We start from the raw sequence: 21,465 nt of genomic DNA on the forward strand, positions 1-21,465 counted from the left end.
ACTGTCCACCATTGCATGGATTTCCAAGAGATCTCGATGAGATTGGAGTTAAAATTTTGTTTTATATTACCATCACAAAGAATGTGGGATATATAAATGTTGGACTTGTTTAGGACTTATAGACAAAGGATCAAAGTTTGTCAGTGAAAGTAATGTGTGCAAATTAAGATATATTAAAGGACGACACATTCAATGGACAGTTTCTTGCTTTTAAGGGTTTGTGTGGGTTGGTTTGTCCTTTAAGCAACTGGTTTTAATTACCTTTTTTTCTTTGGGAAAATTGTACGTAAAAGTGAAATTGATCCGTCTGGTTTCATTGTCCAAGCTGAGTGAAATGCCAGAAGTAAACAACCATAGAAAGTGAAAAGGTTAAATTATTAAGACTGCTGTGATGTAAAAGTAGTTATTAGTAAGCCAAAATATGTAATTAGTAAGCCAAAGTATGTAATTATCTTCCTTTGACAATCTAAGTCAGAAGTTATTGATCAACAAAGCAAATCTTCCAAGAAAGTGGAGCGAGAGGCAGGCAAAAGTAAATTAAAGAACTGTTCTTTGAAATAAGTAAGATTTTAAGTAACAGCAGCATTTTGGGCAGCTGGCATAGATAAGATGATTGTGCAAAGCTGAAACATCTGTTCACACCTATACATTTTCAGCTGACTGACAATGCTCATAGACATGAAAACATTCCTCTGACCCAAGACTTGGTGTAGTGCTTAGTGAACCAGGAAAACTAGGACCTTGGGCCCAGTATTGCTTCCACTGAGTCACAATTTTACTATGGACTTCAATGAGAGCTGGACTGGGCCCTAAGAAGATATAGGTTGAATATTCAACTCTCCCTTATAGCACAGTAACCCAATTAAAAAATATGTGTATGCCTCACATCTGAGGCATATTGCAAGATGCTTCAGAATACATGCAATGCCCTATTTTGTCTAGTTTAATTTGAACAGATTGCTGTAGGACATTGTTCCGCCTGTGCTCATACTGGCCATGATCATCCCGTATATCACGCCATTTCTTTGCCCTTCACAGGATTTTTTTTTCTTTTGGTATTAAGTTCTGAAAAATAAAATTTGAGAATGAACATTTGGACATCAAGCACGGATGAACAGATCTCCACAAGGCATGGCCTCGCACACTTGCTCGCCCTTTTTACACTGGTACTTCCTAAAATTCAGAAACAAGAAAACAAAATGGTGGTTACAATAATAATTTAAAATAGGGCTTTGTTTAAAAAACATTTATGGCCACCAGGCATGCATGACCTCTCTCTCCACAGCCCCTGGATTTTAAAGCTATTCCCAGTTGTGCATTGTAAATTATTCATCTTCGAATCTGATCATGTTTCTTCTTGAGGGACTCCCAATCTTTCACCCCTTCAGCAGTCTTATCTTGCCTTGTCTTCTGCCCTACCTCTCCCCATGCAGAGCCTCAGGCTTCACTTACTTCTTCCATACAGGTAGGTAGTCTCATATGGGGAGAGGAGCAAGCAAAGAACACTCCACATCTCCTCTCCTGTGGGAAGGTTCCACTCCTCTTGACTGGGTCTGCATGTGGTTCCAAGCCAGAGGAGAGCTTAATGCTGCATGCTGGGATGCATTTGCCAGGATAGGTCAGACTTACTATACAAAAGTCTCTTGGATTTTCCTACAAGCCTTCTTATTTTCATCATTTATGAAGGATTAGTTTTAGAAGTTCAGAAATGTCCCCTTTTAGTGTGTGTGTACTTCTCAGGGGCATTATCCACACACTTTCAGATTTATTACCCATTCACCTACCCCATAGATAGCCATCTAAACTTTTGGACACAATCCACCTGGGAATTTTAAGGATGTATGTATCCCACCCTTAAAGTTCATACACTAAATATTTGAAAATCTATTCAAAACAGAATGTCAGTAGAGCTCCTATATTTAGTGTTCATAGACACGGTACTCGTTTATCCTTTGCCGCTTTCTCTAGTCATTTTCTTTCCTTTTGAACAAGGTCTTTGGATTTTTCATACTAAAACTACTGATTAAACAGCCTGAATGAACTTTTTAAATGTCCCAAAATTACTAAGAAAAAAAATAATTTTTAGAGCAAGTGCACCTTCACCTCGCTGTATTTATTTATTTTGGTGTAGAAACTAAACCACATTTGGCAAAGATAGGCAATTACATACAAGGATAGAGCAGAATTTAAACAGTTTCATTTTTTAATTATTTAAAATTGCACAGATGTTATAGTGATGGGAAAATTATAAATACCTACAATAAATTAGATCAGATTGATACATTTCAGAATAACCATTACCTGATACAAGGGGGCTGTAGCAACATGAGAATTACACAACATTCAAATTTCACATCTTCCTCTTTAACATCATTAACTGTCCTCAACACACTCATCAGTTTCATCGTGGCAGCAAGAATTAGCAGATTCAGTGTAACCTCAAGGATTCAAATATCAGTCAACTAAAACCCTCATTTATCCAAAGATGAACACACCTTCTGAGGTCTTGTTCAATCATTCGGGATTTGTCCAGGTTCTAGTCATTGATGGCCAACTCTTGGAATAGCAGCACCAATGCAAAAACCTTAGTGTACACAGGCAAACGCTAGGCAAACGCTATGCAAACTGTGATTTGCAACACAGCAGCTTACCCCTGTTTCAAGCAGGGGTAAACTACACGGAGTGGCACTATAGTAGATTTGGTTGTCTAAACTAGGGGTGCAGCTACACAAGTGGTTGCTCAAAGACAGCTGAGATCCTCATGGTATACAAGGCCTGAGATTGTGCTGTAGCGTATAAAGTTCTCTACACGGAAATCCTTAAGCGCATACGTCTGCAGAGTTTAGAAGTTTTGCAGGAGAAAGCCTGTTTTCCTGGGAAATGCAGAAAAGCCTGCAGACTCCTGGCCCCTACACCCATTAATCCAAATCCAAAATCAGCTGAATGAATTTTAGGCTAATCAAGAACATGCTATTATTGCACTTTAAACTTGTTCTAAATTGGAATGGTTAAAGCAATTTCTAAAACCTCTAGCTAAGTTATTCCAACTGATGACAAGCTAGGGTTAGCAGATAGCAACTGTGAAAAAACTGGACACAGGTGGGGGGTAATAGGCGCCTATATAAGAAAAAGTCCCCCAAAACAGACTATCCCTTTAAAAACAAGACATCTGGTCACCCTACAACAAACAGCAACTTGAGCTTCCATAAGATCACACAGGAGGGAATTATTGGATCAATGGATCTTAAATTGCAAGGATCATTTTAAAATATTTGAATGGAAAGTAGAAGAATACCATTTATGCAATTATTTTGGAAAAAAAACAACACACCTTTAACCCATCATATTTTCCAATGCCTGTAATTTTTTCTACAGGTTGCTAAATAGCAATCTGTAATCAGTCATCAACCAAATATTAGAAAATGTGTAATATTCTGTGCTGATTTACATACTGTTGAAGTCAGTGTGGCTGGATGGGGAACAAAGTCAAGGCTGAATTTGGCCCAGCACAATTACCATCATAAAAACAAAGGTCATATTTTTAGTTTGTTTTAAATAGCCGTGGGTGAACCTCAAGCTAAACAGCTACGTTTTAATAGTTTACAGAACTTTTTCAAACAAACTAGTTTGGGCTCCAGATCTCCCAAGAACAGGTTTTGTCATTAAACTTTCAATGCTTCTTGGTTTGGGCCTGGTTGTAGACACAATGAGAATAGCCTTGCATTGTATTCTCCCTTGGCATTAAAATTGGGAAGGGCAGAAGCATGTGAACATTTAAAAAGAAAAAGTTTAACAGACTTTTCTCTACCTCAAATAGGGCTTGGTTTGGCTCACAACAAGTTCTGGGCAAAGCGTGAGACCAGTTCTTACTGACGGGTATTTGAACCAGTTGCTGAACTCTAACAAGAGCTGGCAAACATTTGGGTAACAAAGACAATTCAAAGCTTGAGTGAGTTTTCCACATGGCAACCAAATGAACTGCCAACAAGCCACATGGATATGCCACCTGAATGTTACACTATAAACACTAAGTACATTTGTTCATATGGACCAGCAGGATTCACAGCAAAATGACTTGTGATTTAGTTGTACAACCATGCTCCTTGGTTGTGTGTGTACTGTTTATATATTTTGCAAGTCAAAAAGCAAATGCCTGGCTTTGTATAAAAGATGGAGAAAAGTTCAGGAGAAACTACGCAGGGAATAAATACTCTGAGTATGCTGCTGTGTGTTTACAAGGTGTAAAACAGAGGACGGCAAACTATGGCCCACTGGCCACATCTGGCCCGTGGGACCATCCTGCCCGGCCCCTGAGTTCCCAGCCGGGGAGGCTAGCCCCTGGCTCCTCCCCCGCTGTGCCCCCTCCCCTGCAGCCTCAGCACACTGCACCGCCAGTGCTCTGGCCCATCACTCCTGCTGGGCAGCGTGGCTGGCTCTGGCCGGGCAGCGAGCTCCTGCTGCTCTGAGCAGCATGGTAAGGGGGCAGGGAGTGGGGGGGTTGAATAAGGGGCAGAGGGTCCCAGGGAACAGTCAGGGGACAGGGAACAGCAGAGATTGGATAGGTGTGGGAGTCCCAGGGGGCCTGTCTGGGGGCAGAGGTTCGTGGGGGGGTTGGATAGGCATGGGAGTCCCAGGGGGTGAGGATAGGGGTCAGGGCAGTCGGGTTCAGGGGGTGGTCGGGGACAAGGAGCAGGGAGGAGTTGGATGGGTCAGGAGTTCTGAGGGGGGCAGGAAGTGGGAGGGGGCAGATAGGGGGTGGGAGCCAGGCTGTTTGGGGATGCACAGCCTTCCGTACCCGGCCCTCCATACAGTTTTGCAACCCTGATGTGGCCCTCGGGCCAAAAAGTTTGCCCATCCCTGGTGTAGAAGTCCTCACTATAGCAAGAGATATGTTAGTGACTCCTTAAAAAAAAAGCATTCTCTCCCACTCTTCAGCATATATGTACCACAGTGTAATATATAAATGAATTCATTTTTTTCCCCTTTCTCTGAATAGAAGACAAGCACAGATGCACCAAGAATTATACCTGGACCAGCACTCCCAAAACTAAAAAGCAGAAATTTGATCTTTGTATGTAAAAGCACATATCAATTGAATAGAATAAAATAAATTAACAATAAATTAAATTGCAAACAGTGGCCTGATCTTACAAACATTTAAAGTATGTGCTTAACATTAAGCATGTGAGTAGCACCATTGAAGTTATTGGCACTTCATTATGCATAAAATATAAAAATAAATGAAGTCAATAGAACTATCCATGTCTTTAAAGTTAGCATGTGTGTAAAGGTTTGCAGGATAGAGGCCTTTACTGATAATATTACTATTTTGTACTAATATCCATGTTTCTCCTTTACTTATCAATTTGATTCCTTTGTGTGTGTATAGTTTTTTTTTAAATTATTCAAAAGTAAAAATGTTCACGCTTTTGTTTTATTTTAAACTTCCAAATTAAGGTGAAAATGGTGAACTTTTTTTTCCTGCACCTAATAAACCCCAGATTCTCTTTTCTGTCTTTCAAACTCCTGTTTGCCCTAGCTAAAATACACACACACACACACACACACACAAGATTTTCACTGGATGGCTTTTCTGTTATTGATCAAGGGTAAAATTTTCAGAAGTACGTAAGCAATTTAGGAGCCTAAATCTCATTGAAAGTCACTAGGCTTCTAAGTCAATTGGGCATTTTTGAATATTTTACCCTAAATCTTTTTAAACATCTACCCATACAGTTTGCATGTCGTAATTTGCACAATGATCATCATTTCACATGCAAGCCAAAAGTAGAAATCACTTCCATTAAATATTTAAAACTGTGTTTAACTGTGGTCCTTTTTCATGCTCTACATAACACTAGAGTAACGTTTCATAATTTACTTTCAACTCTTGTTCAGCATAACATACCTTATAGTCTAGATAGAGTCAATGCTGTAATGTTATTTTATTTGCTAACGTTTGTATCTTCTCATGTGTGCTCAGCTATTTTTTCTGCAACCTTAACTCCTATTTTTATTAACAGATTTTTCTTCACATCTTTCCTTTTAATAAACATAACCCTAAAATTTCTTTAACTAGAACAAAATAGGAATCCTTCTTGGATGTTTCCATAAGATTTTACCTTTGCAGATTCCCCAGAGAGTCACTGACAGTGGTCTTCACCTCTTCCTTCCCTGGTTTCAAAAATCTGTCTTTCAGTAAACTAAACCCTTCAAAAGGCATTTTGTCTGTCTTCTAAATAAATCCTTTTGGTTAACAGTTATTCACTGCTGCAGTCATAGTTGCTGTTTTCAGACTTGGGGGTCACTGTTAGTCACCTTGTTGATCTCTGGGACAACAACCAGTTGGTCTAGAAAGTAGCCCAGAGGGAAAATTCAACGCAGATCCTCCAGAACAAGAAAGTCAGGCAGGCAGAGCTCCAGCTCCAGTGTGAAATCTTCTAAGAAGAAGGAAGGGCTCAGCAGCACAATTGCTGCAGCTCCACGGTGTATGTGCTACAAGAGCTTGCACCTGGCAAGAAGGAGGCTAGTCCAAAGGGCTGCAGCTGGAGGAGCTGGAGAGATGCTGATGTTTGTATTCCTGGACCTGGTGCTGTTGCCTGCACCTCACGCTGGCTTGCTCAGTCTCATTCTCCCTCCCTCCTCCCGCTGCCTCTCTCATGCCGAGATCCTATGCAAGGTGATGCTATAGTAACGGACACAAAACCTGTCCTCAAGCCACTCAAATTTATTAATAGGATCTCATCCAAAGCAACGGGAAGAAGCAAAGTTTATTAAACATTTACAAGTTCTCTCTGATGCAGGATGGGAATTACAGGCTACAGTTCCCAGTCACTATTTATCCCCCGGTCCATATAAGCCCCCTACCCACATGCACCTGCCTGATCTGGGCTCAAATATGTCTTTCCAAGACATGTCATTTATTATTGATATCACTAGGGCCTCAGGCAGGCAGATGCAGAAGAGTTTTAAAGTGCTGCTCTTTGAACAGGCAATGAAAGATTGGCTGTAAATTGGGTTAATTCTTTATTTTTATTTTAACACAAAGAGGATGAGGGAGATGACCCTTTCCCATTCAGCATGGCTTTGCTAGGACAACATGTCTTTTCTAGCATTGAGTTCAGACTTTTAACACAAGCTCTTGTAAAAATGCAACTATCTGGCAAATCCCTAACGCCTGCATACTATGGGCATTGAGCTGGGGTGACCTGAGGCAGCCTGGCTTTTGGCAAGGCCTCAGTTGTCAAGCTTTGGTTATGGAAACAAAGGCAAAAATGTTGCCTCTTTTTGATTGGTGCTGGGATGCTGCCAGTATGTTTTGCTTTCCTGGTGATGGTGGGGTGGGGAGACCCAAAACTCTCCTGGTTTTGAATTCACAATCAATATAGGAAAATAGGTGGATTTATACTTTCCAGTATTCCCCTGATCCCTCAAGATATAAAGTTAAATGAGCAGCCTCTGTGACTGATGGTAGATGCCGAATCAGATGATCAGCAGACAGGGCATTAACTTCCAGATTAGATCTTTCCCACATTTAAAGAATAGCACAAAAGGCAGCATGGTCAAAATGGACCGGGCAATGGGCTGGGACTCAGGAGATCCAGGTTCAACTTCAATTCCCAGATGTGTCATGGACCTGCTATATGACCTTAAGCAAGTCACCTCACTTCTCTGTACCTCTGTTTCCCCTCCTGTCCTACGTCTGTTTTGTCTATTTAGGCGGTAAGCTCTTTGGAGCAGGCACTCTCTTTCTCGCTCTTTGTACAAATGACTAGCACAATGTGACCCTGATCTCCATGAAAGCCTCTAGGTGCAAAATAATGACTAAAGGCTCATAATCTCTGAGGCAAGTCATGGAATGCCTCAAAAGCTGCTCTCATAGTTGGTGGAGAAGATGCCTCTTGGAAGACAGAGTCTCACTCAGTTGTTAAAAGGCCAGTCAGTAATCTGAGATGAGCTTTTTTAACCTTCATATTCATATAAGGTATTTGCTTCCTTTGCCATCGATGAGACATCTTTTACCTAAAAAAATAAAGCCTCATGAAGAAGAGATTGTTGGCAGAAAGGCTTTTTTGTTGCAGAACTAACTGCTTCACTCTTTCTGGTTATAGTCTCCTTCTGCCCTTTAAATAATTCTTTTCCTGCTTCTAGGGCAATGACAGGAAACCCCAGGCTCAGCATGACTAACCTACAATTGCAGAATAGCATGCAGTTAATCAGCCCCCAGCAAACATGCAATACAGGAGAGGCCTAGTAGTCAGCCAGCCCCGAGCATATTCCAAATACTTATGCTGTAGGGGATGCAGCAAATAAGCCCCAGGATTGACAAAGTACAGGTAGAACCACACAGCAAATGAACATCCACCATAGCTAAAATTCACGGCATAAATCCATGCAGGTCCTTCCAAATTTCAACTTTTTACTGCAGACATTTTTCAATAAACTTTGTAAAACCACAACATTTGTCACTGGGATTCAGGATCAGGTTTAATACTGAAATTACTTCTACCTCATTTTATAAAATTGACTAGATTTCAGGATGGCAGGTTCCCCTTAAAAATACTGGGCATGAGAATGTCAAAACCACCAATAATGAAACACCGCATTGCTGTATATATACTTTGTGCCTTGTTTGTAAAGGGAAATCACGATTCACCAATCTATTAGAATTCTTTGAGTGTGTCAACAAGTGTATGGACAAGGATGATCCAGTTGATATAGTGTACTTGGACTTTCAGAAAACCATTGACAAGGTGCCTCATCAAAGGCTCTTAAGCAAAGTAAGCTTTCATGGGATAAAAGGGAAGGTCCTCTCATGGATCAGTAACTGATTAAAAAGATTAAAGGTTAAAGGAAACAAACAGAGTAGGAATAAATGGTCAGTTTTCACAGTGGAGAGAGGTAAATAGCGGTGTCCCCAAGGATCTGCGCTGGGACCCGTGCTGTTCACCATATTCATAATGGATCTGGAAAAAGCGGTAAACAGTGAAAAGGCAAAATGTGCAGGTATACCTGCAAAATATTTAAGATAGTTAAGTCCAAAGCTGACTGCAAGGAGCTACAAAGGGATCTCACAAAACTGGGTGACTGTACAACATGATGGCAGTTGAAATTCAATGTTGATAAATGCAAAGTAATGCTGTGACATTTCCCAGGGTACAATCTGCACTGATGGACAGCTGTGTTGCCTCAATTTACCAACCTAGAGTGCCTCTGACACTGCTTCACTGTGAGAGCAACCACTCCTGGTCTGCTCACACATAGCCTCCAGCATGTAAATCACTCCTAACTATATGGTATGAGTGCTATGGCCAGCCACTTAGGAATTACACTGCAGAGCCACACCAGCAAGTTCCCAGGCCCAGACTTTCCCCCAGAAATGTGCATCTTGTACTGCTCAGTACCCTCTTGGACAACACAACCTCATATAAAGTCTGTCATTTCATAAGTAGGCACAAATCTTGATATCTCAAATGGAGTTTCCCAAACATTTTCAATCCAACCACATTGGTTTACATAAAACAATAAAACAAGGTTATAAACTACAGAAAGATAGATTTTAAGTGATTACAAGTAATGAGGCATAAAAGTCAGAATTGGTAACAAAGAAATAGTAAAATGCAATTAACACCTAATTTAACAGCTAAGTAAATTCAAAGCAAAGTGTCTCTTACCATATGGTCTAGCAGTCTTACTGGCTGGAATTCTTTCAGCCAGGATCTTCCCCCAATCTAATGATGCTTCCTTTGTCCTTTAAGTGTTGTTGACGCGGTGAGTAGAGATGATTTGGGGCCGCTGTTCCTCATTTTGATCCTTTTCCCCTTCTTTGACAGTCATCTACAGCTGGGGTTCAGGAGACAAAGTCTGGGGAGATGGGAACTTCCAGCTGCTTTTTTGCCAAGATGTAAATTGCTCACCCACACACTTTTTCCTGCCAAAGAATGGCCGCTTAATCAGGTGATAGTCCACCGGATTTTGTTAACACCTGACTGAGGCATCAGTTTGCCTTTTGTCTTTGAGAAACCGGTTTGAGCCTTCTTTTCTAAAACTTGGAATGTCTCAGTAATATCATACAGTAAAATCTTATCACTTTAAATACAATGTTGCCAAACATATCTTACCAGGATAACAAAGATCAGCAAATTATTTATTTTCAAATGATACCTCACAAGTAGGGCCCTACCAAATTCATGGCCATGAAAAACGTGTCACGGACCATGAAATCCGGTCTCCTGCCATGAAATCTGGTCTTTTGTGTGCTTTTACCTTATACTATACAGGTTTCACAGGGGAGACCAGCATTTTTCAAATTGTGGATCCTGACCCAAAAGGGAGTTGTGGGGTGGGAGGGGATTACAAGGTTATTTTAAGAGGGTAGCAGTATTCCCACCCTACTTCTGTGCTGCCTTCAGAGCTGGGAAGCCGGAGAGTGGCAGCTGTTGGCAGGGAGCCCAGATCTGAAGGCAGCGCCCCGCCAGCAGCAGTGCAGAAGTAAAGGAGGCAATGCTATGCCAGGCCAGGCCATCCTTACTTCTGTGCTGCTGCCTTCAGCGCTGGGCAGCCAGAGAGCGGTGGCTGCTGACTGAAGGCCCAGCTCTGCAGGCAGCAACGCACAAGGGTGGCAATACCGTACCATGCCATCCTTACTTCTGCACTGCTGGTGGTGGCAGTTCTGCCTTCCGGGCTGGGCTCCCGGCCAGCAGCTGCTGGTCTCCAGCTGCCCAGCTCTAAAGGGAGCGCTGCCGTCAGTAGCAGCGCAGAAGTAAGGGGAGCAGTACCACCACCTTCCGTACAATAACCTTGTGACCCCCCCCCCCACACACACAACTCCTTTTTGGGTCAGGACACCTACAATTACACCACCATTAAATTTCAAATTTAAATAGCTGAAATCATGAAATTTACAATTTAAAAAATCCTATGACCGTGAAATTGACCAAAATGGACCATGAATTTGGTAGGGTCCTACTCACAAGACATACTTTGTGAAAAATCCATTATAGTTTTATAAAAAGGGCGAGTATAGGGATACAGACTGTCACAAATACACATTAGAAAACAATTGCAACTACACATACAAAATGATGGGGTCTAAATTAGCTGTTACCACTTAGGAAAGAGATTTTGGAGTCATCATGGATCTCTCTCTGAAAACATCATCCCAATGTGCAGTGACAGTCAAAAAAGTGAACAGAAAATTAGAAACCATTAGGAAAGGAATAGATAAGAGCAAAAAAAACCCCATAATGCCGCTATATAAAGCCATAGTAAGCTCACATCCTGACTACAGTGATCAGTTCTGGCTGCCCCATCTCAAACAAGATAGACTAGAATTGGAAAAAGTACAGAGAAGGGCAACAAAATTGATAAGGGGCATGGAACAACTTCAATTTGAAGAGAGATTAAAAAGACAGACTGTTCATCTTAAAAAAGAAATTACTAAGGGAGGATATGATAGAGTTCTATAAAATCATTAATAGTGTGGAGAAAATGAATAAGGAAATGTTATTTACCCATTCACATAAGACAAAAACCAGGGGTTCCCCAATGAAATTACTAGGCAGCAGGTTTAACACAACCAGAAGGAAGTACTACTTCACACAATGCATAGTCAACGTTTAGAACTCATTGCCAGGGGATGTTGTGAAGGCCAAAAGTATAACTGGGTTCAAAAAAGAATTAGACAAGTTTGTGAAGATAGGTTCATCAATGGCTATTAGCCAAGACAGTCAGGGATGGAACCCCATGCTCTGGGTATCCCAACCCTCTGACTAACAGAAGCTGGGAGTGGACAACAGGGGATGAATCACTCTAATTGCCCTGTTCTGTTCATTCCTTCTGAGGCATCTGGCATTGGTGACTGTGGGAAGACAGAATACTGGGCTAGATGGACCACTGGTCTGACCCAACATGGCAATTCTTATGTAACACTTACCTAGAGGCTGGCTATTTTGCTATCGTATTTGTTGTGGGTGTGCGCGTGTTTTCATTGAAAGGACTGGAAAATTCACTTCACACTGATGGCATTGATTTAAAAAAAGAAAAAAAATCAAATCAAATTCAGACCACAGGTGAAATCCTGGCCCCACATTGAGCTCAATGGGAGTTTTTCCATTAACTACAGTGGAGCTAGGATTTCACCCCAATGTGTAGGTAGATGCAATTCCATTGATATCCTTTGTTATTTTCACTTTCAATGTTTGTCTGCTGTAGTTTATAACATCTTGAATGCAGGTACTTTTTAATTTCTGTAAAATATACAAAGTTTAGCATTTTATAAATACTTAATTGTAATATCAACCCAACTGACTCACTATGAGACTGTGCAAAAGTTACTTCAACTTTTCTGTGCCTCTGTTTCTCCATCAGTAAAATGGAGATAATACCGATCCACTTCATAAGGTATGATGAGTCTTTTCAATATATATATAAAAGGTTTTGAGGGCCTCCAATGCAAAGCACTGTTTAAGTGCTAAGTATTATTCACATTGTAATACGAACATTTAAATTAAGAACAAAATAACTTTGTTTGATATTTGATTGGTTTTATGTGAATTCTGGGACCAAGCATGTGGTGACATCACTGGTACCTGCAGTGAGATGGCTGCTTGCCGGATCGCTCTGCTGTCCCTTTGAGGGAGTACTGGTGGCCTATACATGGTACAACATACACAGATACACAAGAATGAGGGCATTTGCACACACACAGAGAGCAATGAGTGTCTTGAACCTTAAGGTGAGGTTCTTGCTTGGGATGTTCCTACATAAAAATAGCACCTTTTGAGTCAGGAGAGCTACTCCTAAGGGATAACACATCTACACTTTTTGCAGCACACTGTACTGCTATATACTTTAGTCAGCCGGAGAACTCAGGAACACAGCTCCACATCTTCTGCTCAGAACAGAGGCAGCACTCAGGGTTCCGTGGAAGGACAGGAAGAGATGGATAGTGGAGTCAGTGGATGGAATTGCTGAAGAGCAAAGGGAAAATGTCAAACAGTGGGGAAACAGCAAAACGCGAAAGACTTGAGGTGGAGCAGGCAGAGAAAAGGTAGAAAAAAATGAAAGAATGATAAACAAAGGAAGAAAAAAATGATTTGGAAAAAAGGAGAGAAAACATGGAAGGAAAAATTAAATGAAAAAAAAAAAAACACAGAAAGCAAGAAAAGCTGAATTTCACCGATTCAAATTTCTACATTTATTGTTTTTCCAGTATTGCCAAGCAGAAACATTAAAAAATTGAGAGTTAGGTCCCAAGGATTCATTAGGTTGGCTTAAAAACCATGAGGGATTTTTAATGGTTACTTTATTTGTCTTTTGGTTTTTGAGCCTTTGGGGGCATTCAGGGCATATTTTCAAGCTTTTCTTAGTAACCAGGCTGCCCAGAAACATGCCACCACCACCACCCCCTTTTCTCTCTCTCTTTTTTTTTTTTAAAGTGGAAGCTGGGATTCTCATGAAACCACTTGTTTTACCAAAAGCCCCTGCTTCTGAAGACATCAAACACTACAAGACTCACCAGTACAATTTTGAGAGTTGGCAACACTGCATTTTCCTGGCAGACTAGGCCCGGGGAAAGGAGGAAATAGTTGATCTTGGGCTTCCAACCAGTTGCATCTGTAAGCATGAGTGCTCACCTCTAGGTGCCCCTTTCTACCTGGATGCTGCATTGTGAGGGACTTCATCTCTTCACCCATGACGACCAGTTCCTTGGCCTGCAATGGTCTCTCTCAGCCTGCATCCTCTCCCAATCCCCTCTGTGGGTTTTCTATGGTTTGGCTCTCCTCTGGTCAAGTCACATAAAACTCTAAAACCCTTCTGGGGTAGCACAAACAAATCCTTAATGAAAGTCCAAGTTAATAGTCAAACTAATAGACCTTCTTCCCTTCTCAGGCTTCACTAAAGTTCCCTTACTGGCCCTACCTCCGGGCTTCCCTTACAGGAGCCTAACTTGCTGCTGTAGTGTTCTTTCTCCATTGTATCCAGCCTATTAAACCCTACTACAGAGCTTCTCTCTGCGAGAGACTCCTCTGTAATCTCCACCCACTTAGCTCCCTCAGTCTACTTATAAGGTTTAGCTGCACATCCTCTGGTCAAGAGACAATTGGTTAGTCACTCCCCCAGAGCAGAGCATGACTAAGTGGGTTCTTTCCTTTGCCTTGTAGATGATGGGGAATTAAAACCCACTAGAGCATCCTTTTGGATATGAATGAGGGAGCCTTATTTTTCTTCTCAAACCACATACTTGACAAAGGAAATTCTTAGAAATGGCAACCATCAACTCCAAGGGTGAAATCTCACAGCTCAACAGCAGAACTCACTAGTGTGCCATCAAGAGAGAGAACAGGAGTAAAGACATTAAATGAAATCCCAAGGAGGGGAGGGGGACATCACATGAGAAAAAGCACACATTCAGACCTACCACCTTAGAAGCTCTTTCATAAAGGTAGCATGATGCAAGACACTCATTAGTCAAGTAGCCTGCCCCACTACTTCTGAGTTTTGAAAGTCAAGCCTAAGTGAAAATATTTCTATCACAAACCATATCATAGTCTCTGCCTGCTGGAGCTTGCATCAGCAAAACAGCCATGATAACACAAGCAAAACAATCAGAATTAATAGTAATATTGTTCTTGGACATTAGAGATTAGGATCACAGTTTGTATCACAGGCTATGTCTACACTACCACGATAAGTCGACCTATGCTATGCAACTCCAGCTACATGAATAACATAGCTGGAGTCGATGTACTTTAGGTCGAGTTACCGCGGGGTCTACGCCATGGGGGGGGGGTCAATGGGAGAAAATCTCCCATCAACTTACCTTACTCCCACAGTATTCTTGCCAGCACGTTAAAGAAGTATGGGCTGGATGAATGGACTATAAGGTGGATAGAAAGTTGGCTAGATTGTCGGGCTCAACAGGTAGCGATCAATGGCTCCATGTCTAGTTGGCAGCCGGTATCAAGTGGAGTGCCCCAAGGGTTGGTCCTCGGGCCAGTTTTGTTCAATATCTTCATAAATGATCTGGAGGATGGTGTGGATTGCACCCTCAGCAAGTTTGCAGATGACACTAAACTGGGAGGAGAGGTAGATACGCTGGAGGGTAGGGATAGGATACAGAGGGCCCTAGACAAATTAGAGGATTGGGCCAAAAGAAATCTGATGAGGTTCAACAAGGACAAGTGCAGAGTCCTGCACTTAGGACGGAAGAATCCCATGCACCGCTACAGACTAGGGACCGAATGGCTAGGCAGCAGTTCTGCGGAAAAGAACCTAGGGGTGACAGTGGACGAGAAGCTGGATATGAGTCAACAGTGTGCCCTTGTTGCCAAGAAGGCCAATGACATTTTGGGATGTATAAGTAGGGGCATTGCCAGCAGATCAAGGGACGTGATCGTTCCCCTCTATTTGACATTGGTGAGGCCTCATCTAGAGTACTGTGTCCAGTTTTGGGCCCCACACTACAAGAAGGATGTGGAAAAACTGGAAAGAGTCCAGTGGAGGGCAACAAAAATGATTAGGGGACTGGAACACCTGACTTATGAGGAGAGGCTGAGGGAACTGGGATTGTTTAGTCTGTGGAAGAGAAGAATGAGGGGGGATTTGATAGCTGCTTTCAACTACCTGAAAGGGGGTTCCAAAGAGGATGGATCTAGACTGTTCTCAGTGGTAGCGGATGACAGAACAAGGAGTAATGGTCTCAAGTTGCAGTGGGGGAGGTTTAGGTTGAATATTAGGAAAAACTTTTTCACTAGGAGGGTGGTGAAACACTGGAATGCGTTACTTAGGGAGGTGGTGAAATCTCCTTCCTTAGATATTTTTAAGGTCAGGCTTGACAAAGCCCTGGCTGGGATGATTTAGTTGGGGATGGTCCTGCTTTTGAGCAGGGGGTTGGACTATATGACCTCCTGAGGTCCCTTCCGATCCTGATATTCTATGATTCTATGATACTCTTCTCGTCGGCGGTAAAGTACAGGGGTCGACTGGACCCACTAAATCAACCACTTTTGGTGGACCAATCTCAGAGCATCAATCCCCACTGTAGTGTAGACCTGCCCTTAGTTTCCCCAGCTGTAATATGGAGATAATTCTTCCCTACCTCAGAAGAGTTCTATGAGGGCTTGTTTGTTTTTTCCTTTTGAAAATGTAAAGGTCTACTTATGTGCTAACTATATTTATTATCACCTTATAAGCTCTTTGCGGCAGGTCTCTTACTGTGCGTCTATACAGCACCCAACACACTAAGGGCGCCATCTCAGTTCTGGGCCCTTTAAGTTCAATCACAACATTGATAAATAATCATGTACACAATGGATTCAGAAGTTATTGAGCTTGATGCAAAAGTTACTGGGTGAAATTCTAGGGCAGTGGTTCTTAACCTGGGGTGCACGCAGTCGCTGGGGGTGCGAAATCCCCTTTCTGGGGGTGCGAGACATACCAGATTTTTTTTTTTAGAAGGTAAATCATTGAAAGCACAAATTAAGCACAGGCACGTAAGTACAACTACTTTGTTTAATCAAACCTATGTTTATATGTATATAATTCTCTCTCTTTCATTCTATGGTTATGATATATCTAGGTTTAAAGAACTGACCTATTTCAACTATTTTTGTTAAGGGGTGCGAGAACAGATTTTGAGAACCAAAGGGGTGCAGGCTGCAGTAAAGGTTAAGAACCACTGTTCTAGGGTCACTGTTATGCAGTTGAGACAAGGTGATCAAGATGATTTCTTCTGTAGCTCACGAAAGCTTATGCTCAAATAAATTGGTTAGTCTCTAAGGTGCCACAAGTACTCCTTTTCTTTTTGCAAATAAAGACTAACACGGCTGCTACTCTGAAACCATTCTTCTGCCTTTGAAATCTATGAATCTACAAAGTCCATTCTCTTGGAACAAATGCTCAATATCGGAAGGTGGATTTTAACGGGGATTCTGATCTCTAGGTTAATCTAGTAACAGAGATCAGAATCTAGATCTTTTATTTTTTACAACTTGATCAACGCTTCCTGCATGGGTTCAACCCAAGTCACAATTCTGGATGAAATCCCAGCCCCTAAGACTTCATCCTGAGGCTCTAGCATCTGCTTCCTGACCAGGTCACAAATATCAGAGATTCAGCCATAGTTATCCAAGGAAAAACAGAAAATGCCATGATACTAATAAATTATTAACTACAAATATAGAATAAATAGGACATTTAATATTTAACCTACCTGAAGCTACTAATGCTAAGTTCCTTGCATCTTATATGCTGATATGTGAGGTGTTTTTAATAAGTATCTCCAAAGGTACTCTTCCCAAAGTATGTGGATGCTATTACATGGAATACTTCAACTTCCTCAAAAATAAAAAAGCTCCTATCCTGTTTCTAAAGGCAGATAACTTGAAAATCACATTTACAGATGCTAAACATATATGCTAGAAAGACATTCTTTGTTGTTTTATAGCAGTTTTAAGACCTTACAATGTAATCAAATACACTGAGCAAATACTGTAAGACAGCTAAAAAGGAGGCAAGCAAATTACCTCTACAGTATATGAAGAAATCTGGCCTACATTTTCAAGTGATGAGATTCATAGTTCCTCAATTTTTGAGTCGTCCAATCTGAGACACATTTAAAAAGAAACTCATTTTCAGAAGGTGGTTATTCGAGACTTCTGAAAAATCAAGCCATCTTTAAGGTCTGGCAAGTTCAATATCCAAAATCATTAATCACTCTTGAAAATTTAGACCCACTGCACACTAGAATCTGAGTGTCTGGCTATGTCTACACTGCATACCAGCAGTGGTGGCAGCATGTAGAGTACTTTTAGTGACATGAACCAGTGAAAAGCAAAATGCATCCACACTACAGTGTGTAACTACATAGGTCAATGAAGGGCTCTGGTAGAGTGAGGCAGCAGGGAAAGCCTTCAGTAGCTCCCCCATCCCAGTGTCTCTCTCTGCTGCTCAAGTCTTTCCCTGCCGTGGGAAAAGGCTCCTGGAGCGGGGAGGCAGACGAGACACTGCCCTGCTAAAAGTAGCAGTGTAGATGGAGAGGCACTGCTTGGGGGAGTACAAAGCAGTGTAGGATAGACACATGGGTATGTTCCCACAGGCTTCATGCATGTCTTTACTGTACCCACCTAAAACTGTGCCTCACCTTCTAGGCTGCTATTTATACCTATGGTAGGGTGGCTACCTGTGTAAGTACTCCTCTACATGCTGCCAAAGGAAGTATGTGTGACTATCTATTTGGCAGTTCCTCACAAGACACTAGACCTGCATGTTAGGTTAGGGTGAAAAGTGACAAGGTAACAGATCAAAAGAGTTTTCAAATTCATCTTGACATTTTCTGTATAAATATACACACATGCTTTCTCCTATGACATTTTAAAACATGGCCTTTTTCAGCCACATAAACAAGACACAATAGTCGGATAAAATAATTTCTACAAAGCCACTGAATAGGATTGAAAATCTGTGCTGCATTAGGTTCAGCATCCTCATTTAATTGTTTAGGTTATAGTGACATCTCATGGTAGTTTTATTGCTCTCCACTGAATTCACAGAACATTCTGAAACAGGACGTGTCATTGTTTCCCAGATTCGATAACTATCATTAAGGAACAGGTCTTTGTGCTTTTGAAAAGCTTTTGTTTTAAGATGACCCAAAACATGGTCTCATTCTGGTTCCTTCACAATTGCCTACGATTTCTGTTTCACCCTTACCCTGGGGAAATGCGTCAAAGGGAAAATAGTCTTCCATACTGATGTCCGCCCATGATTATTAGAAAATTTATTTTAAGTAATGCAGGTGTAGTCCTCAATTCAAACCTACCCATAGCTGCTATTTGAGAATACAGGAAGTCAATGGAATAATTCACCAACCCCCTGCATATTAGTTCACTGTGTTTCTCCAATCCCAGATCTGGGTCTTTTAAAGTGTATATCATTGCAACAGCTCTTGTAAAGCATCCATGTGCTTTGAATGCTAGAGAAAAGAAAACCTGTGGTACACAAACAAAATCCCCAACCCAGCTATTGCATAAGGAAGTACAGGTAGCCCCAGGGTTAGGAAGTGTTATTGCAGTGAGACACTGTGGTTTGAATTCTGAACTGGCATCGTTTATATTGGAGGATTAAGACTCAACGTCTTGCTAACAAATATGCTCTAGCTCACCCACAAATTAAAATTGATTTACAGCAATCACTGGGTGAAATTCTGTGGTCTGGGTTGTGCAAGCAACCAGACTAGATCGCCATCATGGTCTCATCTAGCCTTAAAAAAAAAAAAAAAAAAATCTAAGAACCATTGTAGAGTCTTTTGTTTGTGCTGCTCTGAAGCTATGCCTGGGCAAAGTTAGAAATGGCACCGACTCTCCAAAAGGAGTTTTAGTCTAGTTCTTTTTCATTAAGGGAGTTCACAATGACACGGGCTGAAGGTGGATTTAAAAAAAAAATAATGACTTTTTTAATTTAATTTTTAATTTAAAATAAATACTTTTTTTTTAAAAATCAGCCTATTGAAAATGAAATTTCAAATTCTGACAACCTATGTTAAGGCCTAAAATTATTATAATCTATCAAAATCATTTAAAATTAAACACAAAAAGTGAATATTCATGTGTCAGAGAACCACAGGATCTGTGCTATGCCCCAGCATTGGAATGGTCTCTTGGAGGAACCCTTTTAGTGTGCCAGACCCCAAGGGTCTCACTCTTCCTTCAGGGTAGGCCACAAAGCCTCCCTGCTGCCTACACTGAGCTACTGGGCTCAAGCACTCCTGCTTCACACCGTCAGCTCCCCTCAGCAAGTCCAACTGAGATAATCTCCTAGTAGAGACTTGTACATTCTTCAGGGACTAATGGTCCCCAGGCAGTATTTTCAGTGACAACCCAAACAGCGTTTTCAAAACAGTAGGATTTATTGGTCAAGGGGAACACAGCATCGGAAGTCCGCCTTAGGTTAGCCTTGAGTAATAAAGGTTAAGCACAGTCCATTCTGGTCAAGCCACAATTCACCAGCCAAGCTGTAATGAACTTATTTTCAGGCTCTAGGCTGTTCTATGCTTAAAATGCTGTGGCACAGCCGTAGCACTTCACTGACGGCATTACATATGCCAACAAGAGACCTTCTCCTGAACGCGTAGGTACACCACCTCCTTGAGAGGCAGTAGCTAAGCTGAAGAGAGAATTATCCTGTCATCTTCATGCTGTCTACACTGGGGGTTGGTTTGGTTTATTAACTGCATTGCTCAGGAGTGAGGATTTTTCACATCCCTGAGCAATGTAGTTATAGTGACCTAATTACCTAGTGTAGACCAGGCCTCTGTCTCTCTCAGACTTTCTTCCTTAGGCCAGGTCTACACTAACACTTATGTCGGCAAAACTTATGTCGCTCAGGAGTATGAAGAAAGCCCTGAGCGACACAGTTACGCTAGCATAAGTGGTAGTGTGCACAGCTTCTCCTGCCAGCATAACTACTGTTGCTCATTGGTGGTTGTTTGATAATGTCAACAGGAGAGCTCTCAGCATAGAGCAGCTACATGAGAGATCTTACAGTGGTGCAGCTGCATCAGGATAGCTGCACCACTGTAAGCTCTCTAGTGTAGACATAGCCTTAGTCAGCTTCCAGGTGTGAGTGCTCCCAGCTTCTTCCAGAGCTCACACTTTATTCCCCCACCTCATAGGCCCTTTTCTTCAAATTGGTGTCCCTGCTCAGCTTCCCTGCTGAGCGTGTCAATCAATGAGTCATTAGAGCCTGCATTGTCTTTCTGGGCACCTTGTTAATCAGTTTCAGCCAGTTTTATTTATTCTATTCATTCCAATCAGACAAGGAACTGACACACACACACCTATATCCCTCAGACTTTGTCTACACTATGCACCGTTAAGTGACACAGCTGTGCTGCTAAAAGGCCCACATTGTAGCCGCTGTTTGTCGGCAGGAGAGAGAGCTCTCCCACCGACAAAAATCTTCCACCCCCAACTAGCGGCGGTAGCTTTGTTGGCAGGTGAGTGCTCCTGCTAACAAAGCGCCGTTCACACCAGCGCTTTTTGTTGGCAAAACTTGTGTCTTTTGGGGGGAGGGGATGTTTTATTCACACCTCTGAACAACAAAAGTTTGGTCATTTAGTTGTCAGTGTAGACAAAGCCTTAGTTTGCCTTGAGAGCAAACAAACCTTCCCCCTCCCCCGCCCCAACTGGGTAGCAATGCAAAGAGTAGGGGAAACTGAGGCAAACGGCCTCAAAAATATTAAAAAATTCCCGCTTCATCAAATCAAATAGTATATGTTTGCTGCCAAAATTTTAAAGAAAGTCAAACTATTAAACTGATGGAAGTCACTAGCTAAGCACCTAGAACCAGAGTTTGTTGAAGCGCAAAACCAGCTTTTAACAGCAGTAATCTTTCCTGCACGTGCAGAGAATATTTTGTTCATTTCAGTTTATTCAATTAGTTCAGTTCAAAGACTAAAGCCAT

At 41.7% G+C, this 21,465-nt stretch overlaps 1 protein-coding gene across 2 annotated transcripts in view; it reads right to left on the minus strand.

Moving 5' to 3' along the window:
• The window catches only part of SLC17A8 (solute carrier family 17 member 8), a 40,423-nt gene extending 34,200 nt beyond the window's left edge, over window positions 1-6,223 (minus strand). For both annotated transcript variants that reach the window (XM_073330976.1, XM_073330966.1), the window contains exon 1: window positions 6,123-6,223. In XM_073330976.1, coding sequence (XP_073187077.1) covers window positions 6,123-6,223 — 101 coding nt within the window. The remainder of the gene's footprint in view (window positions 1-6,122) is intronic.
• Between the last annotated feature and the right edge of the window lie 15,242 nt (window positions 6,224-21,465).

This window comes from Lepidochelys kempii, chromosome 1 (genome assembly GCF_965140265.1).
Source record: "Lepidochelys kempii isolate rLepKem1 chromosome 1, rLepKem1.hap2, whole genome shotgun sequence".
NCBI lineage: Eukaryota > Metazoa > Chordata > Testudines > Cheloniidae > Lepidochelys > Lepidochelys kempii.